At 36.4% G+C, this 10080-nt stretch overlaps 1 protein-coding gene across 1 annotated transcript; it reads left to right on the forward strand.

The window, feature by feature from the left end:
- Window positions 1-1979: 1979 nt before the first annotated feature.
- On the forward strand, window positions 1980-9725 carry LOC106930303 (alpha-internexin-like). Its single transcript, XM_088013469.1, has 6 exons — window positions 1980-2273; window positions 4265-4269; window positions 4982-5231; window positions 6200-6727; window positions 8541-8665; window positions 9448-9725. Exons 1-6 carry the CDS (start codon window positions 1980-1982, stop codon window positions 9638-9640), a joined length of 1395 nt encoding a protein of 464 aa, XP_087869595.1. The 3' UTR covers window positions 9641-9725.
- The last annotated feature ends 355 nt before the right edge of the window (window positions 9726-10080 follow it).

Genomic DNA, 10080 nt, shown 5'->3' on the forward strand with positions numbered 1-10080 from the left:
ATTTGAATTAATTCAATTAATTTCACCTACATTCAGAGTAAAATATTCAAATCTCATAAAATTTTTGATGGCTGAATAAAGTAGAAGATAATTTGTGTAAATTTTCAACTATCAACTTTAAACAAGTCTATATTTCTATAACAGGTATTATTATTAATAGTAATCGACTTTAAAGTGATTAAAATGACAATTTAGTTAACTCATATAACTTATTTTATCTATTTAGATTATATTTTAACATAAAGCTTGAGAAATGCAAATTATTTTATTAAATTATATGAGGCTGCTGGAATTGACGAGTTCTGAATTGCTCTGCCCTCTAGTGTTAGACATGGGAACTGCAACAGAAGTTCCGCCAAACAACTGTTTTCCGAATTCATTTATTTTCTCTTAAAGGTTTAAAAACTCGGTGATTGAACCCACCTAAGATTATTCTTTTTATCCTGCGTGTATTTAACATCTAACCCAATTTTTACGGCTTACTAGAGGGAATACTTTGTATTGCTTCCTCTCCTAGGCTCACATTTTCATGGTTTGTCCTGCTGCGCCTTCGTGTGGTGAATGATTGAAATTACACCTAAAACCGCAACAGGTTATTCATTGTTTCCTTCAGAAAAAGACTAGAAGATAAGCAAAAATACAGGAGAGAAATAAATAAATGAATGCAAGCAAAATATCAGATAAATTTAAATAAAAAAAAATATTTGTCGATTTTAGCCTCCTGAATCGGACCGATACTGATATGTAACACGGCGAACATCAGCCAATACATATGCTAATGTCCATCAATTTAATAAAATCAGTTTGTGATTATAAGGAAGACATAAAATAGAAGTTATAAAAGTCAAAATATCAATTCTGCATAATCTAACTTTTACTAAAAAAAAATTACATTTCTACATATTTGCTGAAATTGTCACTATGTCCTAATATAAAACATAATCTGTGAAACATTTTTTTAGCTCCTCTGCTTTCTCCCAGAACTAACTAGAAATAACCAATCAGAGTCAGGAGGCGGGGTTTAGCGCTGTCAATCACCCTATGTGTGGCGTTCTCTGCAGCTAGCACGTTCTGAATGACTAAGCTAGTCAGCATAGCCACCAATGATGGTGGATAAACGGTTTTACTGAAATGGTAAGTTTTTTCTCCTCCATTATTTAGCAAGTACATGTGGTGATTGAGAGCGCTAAGACCCGCCTCCTGGCTCTGATTGGTTGATTTCAGCCAGGAGCTGTGCATTTCATTAGATGGATATAGTAGCTTTTCGCAAATTATTTGTCTTATGTCCCATCAGAACACGGTGACAGTTTTAGCAAATATTCAGGGGCAAATGACACAAAAATAAGAGTATTCTTCAACATATTTTTACTCAAGTAAAAATAAAAAGTAGCCACCTAAGAAATTTATCAAATTATCAATCATTTAATATAAAAAAAAACATCATCAGACAGACCAAAATATAAAGTTAAGTGGAAATTTTGGTATCTTAGGAACAAAAATTACAATAATTCATATAAGTAACAAATAAATAAATAAAAAATCAGGCATGAGAAAATGTTTCCAAATCAGTTTCTTTCAATAAAAAACTTATGAAACTTTAACAAAAACTGCATGTGTGTGTCTGTTTATGGTGAATTTTATAACATGCTTGTTTTTCAATCAGTGGTTAGAAAATCCAGAAATTTTACTCAAGAAAGAGTAAAAATACTTCATAATAAAATTAATCAAGTAAAAGTAAAAAGTACAAATACTCCTTAAAGTCATTTTAAAAACTTACTGAAGTAATAATTGAGTAAATGTAACAACTTGTGCAAATATTTATTTTGATCAAAGTTACGTACAGCACCCTTAGGAAATAAAAAACATGTCAAAGTGAACATATGTGGTGTGGATGTGTAATGAGTTTGGCTTCACCCGCTGCCCTCTAAGCCCATTAAAGCTCCTTAAGTCCGACAGTTCTGCCTCTGAGTCAGAGCAAGATGAGCTTCGGAGACCGCCACACCGTGTCCTCCTACCGCAAGATCTTCGGAGATTCTCCCCGCTTCCCCACCTCCTCCTCCCGCATGGGCAGCGCGGCTCCTCGGCCCTTACCGGGGCCCAGAGCCACGGCCGCGACCCGCCACGGCGCATCCTCCGTGGGGATGTACAGACGCCTCGGTCGGTCCTCCGCTCCGTTCTCTCTGGTTCCGACCGGTTCTTTCGATTTGAGCCAAACCTCTGTGGTCAACAACGAATTCAAAGTAATCAGAACCAACGAGAAGGAGCAGCTGCAGGTATGTGGGTTTAAAATGAGCCAATGTTAGAAATTAAACCTGCTAGAGTTTGGTAAATATTATGAATTTAAGGCTCAAATCTTACTTATCTAATTTATGAAAAAGCAAAAACAATATTTTTCATCATTGATACTGGGAAATCTTTCTAAAATACCGTAAACTTAATTAATATGGAGGATCAAAAGTGCCAAATTACTGTTGATAAAGAAATAATTCACAAAAAACTCTGTAATCAATTTTGTAAATATGGAAACAAATACATTAAATTAATAATTAACACAATTTACCACAAATAATTATTTGAAATTTGTACTGTTAATGAGTTTATTTTTTTTTATCAACTAATTTATGTATTAAATTGTTTCAAGATTGGTCGTGAATAATACCACAGGACTGTGACATCATTAAATACTGAAATAACTGCTCATGTTTCCTAATTTCACTTTGAAATAATCAGTGTCACTCAATCATTTAAATAACTACAATTAAATGTATTTAATTAGATATTTGTGTGTGTGTGTGAGTTTCCAATTTTGCTGAAATTAGGCAATATGCAAATATTTATATATTTACGTATTAATTAAAGCACTTTTGGTTTTTGATACAAACACAGGACTATGAAATAATGAAAGAAATACTGAAACAATTATATTTACTTTTAATATATGCTGAATACAGTACATTTTATAAATGATTAATGTACTTGTTTCCATATTTAGAAAATTTTAATTTTGTAATTTGGTACTTTTGGTCTTCCATATTTTCACTTTTATATTGTTTTGAAGCCACAATTCCTGGATGTTTTGTCTCATTGAGTCAAACTTGAGTTCTTCTGTATATCAACAAATACTGGAGAAAATCTACAACAGAATGGCTGGAAAAGAAAACAATCAAAGCTTAGCCTAGTCAAAGTCCACACCTCAAGCTGTTGGAAATGCTGTGGTGGGACTAGGACTGAAAAAATTTAGTGGAATAATCATTATTAATCAATTACTGAAATAATGTTAACTGGAGCATAGAGACTAAAAAAAGGAAATTTGTTGGAAAAAAAACAACACTGAACAAAAATGTTACAAAAAATTGAACAAAAATAATATACACATTTTGCATTTAAAATAACAATTATTTGTTTGTAAATATCCTCTATCCAGAACTTCTCAAATGGGATAGTTTTGTCTTCGCCTGGCTCAAATTCTGTGAAAAGTATTATTTTATCTGCAAATCCTTTTTTTTTTTTTTTTACAAATGATCAAGCATATCTTAAAGGAACTATGGAGGTAAATTAGTCTCAAAACTATTCACAACGCTAACAAGATGCATATGTCAAAGTTGACAGATCTGTCCGCAGCTGGCTATTTGTGCACACGTTTCTCGATTTGTACACATTATTACTACTTGTGCAGTTTGAAACGTGGAAATTTGAAAGATTGTTTACACACATGTGAATGTTGAGGTGACTTATTTTGTACACTTACACATCTTTTAGTGGATCTTATCTTACAAATCTTGTATGCACTGTGAATCTTTTTGCGACTAATTTAGCTCCACAGTATGCTATGCTATTGCATTTTAAGCAATAAAATATTAGTTTTCTAATTTATTTTTTTAACATTGTATGAAATAAGCTTAAGTAGTTAAAAATCTGCACAATAAGCCAATTTTTTATACGATATCTCCATTAATTGTTATAATAATTGTAAAATAATCGTTTATTGAGCCTTAAGTGGGACATTAAGAGTGCATTTCTCAGTTAGACGATGTACAAAACTCTCTGATAAAGTTGATAAATCATTACATTAGGAGTAACGGAAATTAAACAGATTTGTACCTTTGAAACTCACGCAACATGAAACCAATCGTCCAAAAGTTTAGCTTACAGCGTCTAAGGATGTGCCCAGAGATAATACATTAGGCTCAGTAATCCCATCTTATTCTGTTTCCTGGCAAAGCGAGTTAATTGGTTCCCGTAACGTCCTTTGTCTCCCCATCAGTTCCCGTCTCTGCAGGCAGGGCCGACCCAAACCTTTTTTGGGCCCTGGGCAAGTTCTCATTTGGGGCCCCCAGGACAACAAGTCAACATAAAACACGTCATGCTATCATTAGCATTATTTGTAATTGACTTACATTATACCAGCTCTATTATGACTTCTGGTTTTAACCTCACAGGAGTAGCAAATGAACAAAATATATATTTTCATTGTGAAATGCAAAGTGGTGTTAAAGTGTTCTGTATTATTTTAAGTATTTGAAAGTAATATCTGCTGATAAACAGCAGAATTTATAGCAAACAAGTTTGATTTTTTTATTTGTTTTTATTATTATTGGAGCCTTGAAACATAATTTTGCTCTCAAAGTCAAAGGCAACTCAAAGTAAAAACAAAATGCATTAAGAAAAATCAAATCGAACAGAATAACATCGAACTACAAAAAAAAGTTAGATTTTAAATGTGCAGCTGGACAATAATAATATGCCGATGTCTATCGTATATTTTTCCATCAATGGCAGCAATTTTTTACGATATAAAAATGTATTTTTTCTTATTGTTTATCATGTAACCTTGGGGCTCTTAGGGGACCCCAGGTGGCATGGAAACCCTAAGCAGCTGGTTAACTCGCAATCAAAATCACCCAAATCCAAACAGAACTACTTGTTTTGAATGTTCTGTAGTTTTTCTCACATAAAGAAGGTTAATTTGACTGTAAACTAGACTTTGTGTCGCCGTTCAGGGTCTGAATGACCGCTTCGCCATGTTCATCGATAAAGTCCGGCATCTGGAGCAGCAGAACAAAGTCCTGGAGACGGAGCTGGTGAGCCTCCGGCAGAAACATGGCGAGCCTTCCCGCGTCGGGCTTCTCTACCAGCAGGAGATGAGAGACCTGCGCTCCCAGCTGGACGAGCTGAACCGGGACAAGAACCAGATCCTGATCGAGAGGAACAACATGGAGGACGAGCTGCAGGTGACACCAGATCAGAGGCTGTTTGACACTTCTGCATTAAAAACTGCATAACTAACACATTTTTGAAATATAGACATGAAAAATGTAGATTCGTGTTCATTTTATTGTAATAGAATCAATGATACAATTATCAGCAATATTTAAACAAATTCTCTCATTACTTTAAAAACTAAGTTACTTTTTTTGTCTAAATCAAACATTAAAATTGCATAGAAAAATGTTTTATCAATCCTCTTATGTAAATGTTTTATGTTTCAGTTTTAAAACCCCCAAAAATAAAATTAAATCAAATAAGGATTCATTGAGATGAAAATTTGGGCCAATATCGATATCCGATATCAATATTGCAGTTACTGCCGATAACCAATACTTAATGATACTATATATATTCCTCTACCTTTTTGACACTTTTGGGCATTTTTACATTTCACACTTTGAAAGTTAAAGCACATACAATGTGATTAATCTGATTAAATTTGTTGTACTGTTGTCAAACACATAATATTGCCAATTTAAAAAATAAATCTCGCTTTCTTTCTAAAAAAAGAAACTATAAATTACAACAAATATTTGCAAAAGTTGCTTTTGTTTCATGGAAACCCAAGTAGTCCATTGTTTTTTGTCCTTAAACTTGGAAAATATTAAGTATTTTCTAGATTTCAAAAAGACTTGATTAATTTATATATATATATATATATATATATATATATATATATATATATATATATATATATATATATATATATATATATATATATATATGGAGAGAGAGAGAGAGAGAGAGAGATTGTTGTGCCCCCTAAAATTTTTGGCGGAGCAGTTTGGCCCCCGTATGGAAATTTTCTGGGAGCGCCCCTGTCTTTGGTTTGTAAAGGCTGCAGACCCCTACACTAGATAAAGTTAATCTTCTGGTTAATGTAAATTCAACCCAGCAATGAAATCAACCCTCTGTGTGTTTCCATTTTCAGAAGCTGAGCGTGAAGTTCGATGAAGAGGCGAGGGCGCGGGAGGAAGCCGAGCGAACCCTGCGGTCCTTCAGGAAGGACGTGGATGACGCGGCGGCGGTCCGCCTGGACCTGGAGCGGCGCGTCGAGTCGCTGTCGGATGAAATCTCCTTCCTGAAGAAGGTTCATGAAGAGGAAATTGAGGAGCTGAGCAACATGATGGAGGCGCAGCAGGTCTCCGTGGAGATGGAGCTCGCCAAACCGGACCTCACCTCGGCCCTGAAGGAGATCCGCAGCCAGTATGAGACCATTGCCTCCAAAAACCTGCAGTCGGCCGAGGAGTGGTACAAGAGCAAGTTTGCGAGCCTGAGTGAGCAGGCGAGCCGGAGCAACGAGGCGATGAGGGCCAGCAGGGAAGAGATCAACGAGTTCAGGAGGCAGCTGCAGTCCAAGACGGTGGAGATAGAGACCCTGAGGGGCGCCAACGAGTCTCTGGAGAGGCAGATCGGCGAGATGGAGGACACGCACAACGCCGAGGTCACAGCCATGCAGGCGAGTAGTTCAGGTTCTCGCTCTACGTCAGGACAACGTTTGGGATTTAGTTTCTATAAGTTATTTTTTGTTACTCAACAGAATCCCTTCATGTTTTAAGGTGAAACTTCAAAACTTTTCAAAACTCAACCTCCCAGAATTCTTGGGCCTCAACTTTACAGGTTTACTATCGGTTAGTGTTTAAATAACTGGAAGGAAAATCCATCCATCCGTCTATGGTTGGATCTATAGATGGTTGGATCCATCCATAGATCCGTCTTATGGTTGGATGGATGGTATCCATCCATCCATCCATCCATCCATCCATGGATGGTATCCATCCATCCATCCATCCATCCATCCATCCATCCATCCATCCATCCATCCATCCATCCATCCATCCATCCATCCATCCATCCAACCATAGATCCGTCCGTCCGTCCAAGCCACAGACAGTTTAAAAGCAAAAATAAAATAAAATATTTCTGTAAAATAACTCTTATTTTACAGAACCAATTGAACAACCGTTCCTACTTTAATACATTTTTATTATCTTTGACTAGCAGGTAAACTTTCTCCAACAGTTATAATGCTAGAAGCACTGCTTAGTCATCTTGTGAGTTTGAGGACTTTTGTCAACATTATCTTTGTCACAAGATAATTATCATCCTGAGAAAACCCACAAGCAAAACATTCATAGTGAGGGCAGCGGTTCTTAGTTTGCATAATGTTGTGAAAACCAACTTGTTCAACCAAATATGTACTTTTAAAATATCAAACAAAATCAGTTTATAAACAGTCAAGTTTTCTCTTGACTGTTTCTGAAGTACGATCAACTGGACGTTTCAGCTGAGGCAACGCTCTGGCAGTAAACGTCTGATTCCAGTTCAGCATGGGCTTAAGACTCAATCCTTGGATTTTTCTAGGCGCGTGAGACTGAGACGACTGAAGTGACTCTTCATGTCTATTGGATTAATCTCCAACCTGCTATATATGGAAAAGCCATCTGGGTTTTGCTGGCTTCTTACAGGGGTGAAAGGTTAAGCCTTGAAGACAAAAAGGAAATCCTCTATAAACTCTAGGAGGCTTCTTTAAAAGTATCACAAAGCTTCAACAGCTGTAGTCTTTCAAACACTATACATAATGAACTTTGTAACTGACAGCCATCTTGGCAGGCAGTTGCTATGACAACAAATAAGCCACAAGCTTGGAAGTAGCTCTCACCTCGTTCCTATCTACACATATAAGCGATATAAGTACATTACGACGATTACTCGATCGCAATTTTTGAGCACTGTACCCACCTCTGTAATACTATGATAAATAGCAGTGATATTTACTGTTGTACTTACTGCTGAACTAGTAAAATCAGCTTAGCTAACGTAGCTTTCATCTGCTAGCTAACATGGGCATGTAGTGTATGTGTATGTTACTACATGTACTTACTCTGCCAGTCACCAGAACCTTGTTATTCACAGTTTGTACGTCCTTTACAAATCTGTTTAAACATTATAGTATGCGTCCATGGATTTCAGATCGTGAAGCTCCTCCATGTTGTAAACACACTTCCTGTTCACTAGGAAGTTAACTACATCGTAGTATTTTTGAGGTAGCTTGTCCACATCATCTGACATAGTCAATCCTGACAGCAGCCATTTTGTTCATGCGTCTTTCTCTCGGTCATCGGTTAAACATTTCAAAGCCTTTGGTCTGTGTGTTTGAGTACTAAGATGGTGCGGATCACTTCCGGTTCAGACTTGTGGGAAGTATGCATAGAATGATACAGAAAAGAACTAATGTGAAGAAGATTGAACTACTTTCTCCTTTGCGACAGGACACCATTAGCCACCTGGACACTGAGCTGAGGAACCTGAAGACTGAGATGGCTCAGCACCTGAGGGAATACCAAGACTTGCTTAATGTCAAGATGGCTCTGGATATCGAGATCGCCGCCTACAGGTGCCAATCTGAAGAAAATGCTAAGGATCTTTAAAAAGTTAATTGTGCTAACCCTAAGCTACTAATCATAGACATTAGTTCTGCTAAAGAACTAATATGGTATTTAGCAGGAGCTAATGCGCTAACTTCAATTCAAAGTATATCGTCTCTTCAAAGACAACAACCCTCAAGCACCAATTTAATTCTGACATTATAATTTACATGTTCTACAGTACCACTCGATATTGTATCTATGTTTATGTCTTGTTCTCTACTTTTATTTTGAAAACGTGAGGAGAGGAAATGGAAATGCTGCGTAAATAGTCTTCACCCACTTCAAAATAAGAGCATGAATATAAATAACCAATAACCAACACTTCACACAGATATTGCAGTTTATTAAACTGAAAGTTTACAAAAACAGGTGAAATCAGAGCTTTGAAAACATTTAGCAGACAAATCTAAAGTGGAAGATTTAGCTGTGCTACTAGCGGATTAGCTAAATGGTGAAAATCAAGCCTGGTTTAGCCATTCTGTGACATTTCAAGGTTTATTTAGATGGAAGAGAACCACATTTTCCCAATTGTTATTCTTTGAAAATATGCTGAGGTGGTAACAAGTGGAGTAGAAGTGATAATTTGGGCATCTTCTCCAGTTACATGAGCAACAAAGAGTCAAATTGAGCAAGCTGAACTTTTGGTAATTAGTTTTACAAACTTTAATCAATGTTTTCTGCATTTGTTTTTAACAGTTTGAAGTTTTAATGTGTGTCTCTCTCTACATTTTTGTTTTGCTTCTGTTAGAAAACTACTGGAGGGAGAGGAGACCCACTTCAACTCTGGGATGTCGTTCGGCACGGCTAGCTACAGCTACCAAGCTCGAAGCTCGACCGAATCGTACAAAAGCAGCCAGAGGGAGAAAGGAGGAGCCATGAAGGAAAGCTTTAAGGACATCAGCGAGGACAAGGAAGAGGCAGACATCAACTCCAACAACTGAACACAAGCAGGGGAGAAATTACACCCAATCATGAGCATCAAAGCTGTAACTTAGGGTTAAACTATTACGCAACTTTAAAACAAGAACTGGGTGCACAGGTTTGAATTTATCAAATGTTTCTTAGGTGGTTTAGTCTTGACAACTTCATTTTTGTAGTTCTTTTTTATAGTTCTGGCTGGATAATTCACCATTTATCTTGGTATAATTAACATTTTGGGATTAATATTAAGGTATTTTCCTGTTTTAAACCCATGAATTGTACCTGAAGCAATGTAATAATACCCTTTAAATAAGAATGTAACTAAGTATCTAATGTGAATGCATTAAACTGTAAAAATCTATTGCAATTGGTCTAATATGCAGAGGCGGCCCCAAGAGGAGAGCAGGAGGGGCCATGGCCCTCTCTTGGAAAAAGGACTGTTGACTAAACAAATAAAATC

This window comes from Poecilia mexicana, unplaced genomic scaffold, assembly GCF_051168715.1.
Source record: "Poecilia mexicana isolate PSO_F unplaced genomic scaffold, ASM5116871v1 scaffold_15, whole genome shotgun sequence".
NCBI classification, from domain to species: domain Eukaryota; kingdom Metazoa; phylum Chordata; class Actinopteri; order Cyprinodontiformes; family Poeciliidae; genus Poecilia; species Poecilia mexicana.

Coding starts and splice junctions, on each gene's coding strand:
- LOC106930303 (XM_088013469.1), top strand. CDS start 1,980: ATGAGCTTCGGAGACCGCCACACCGTGTCCTCCTACCGCAAGATCTTC. Junction 6,728..8,540: donor CCGAGGTCACAGCCATGCAG/GCGAGTAGTTCA, acceptor CCTTTGCGACAG/GACACCATTAGCCACCTGGA. Junction 8,666..9,447: donor ATCGAGATCGCCGCCTACAG/GTGCCAATCTGA, acceptor TGCTTCTGTTAG/AAAACTACTGGAGGGAGAGG.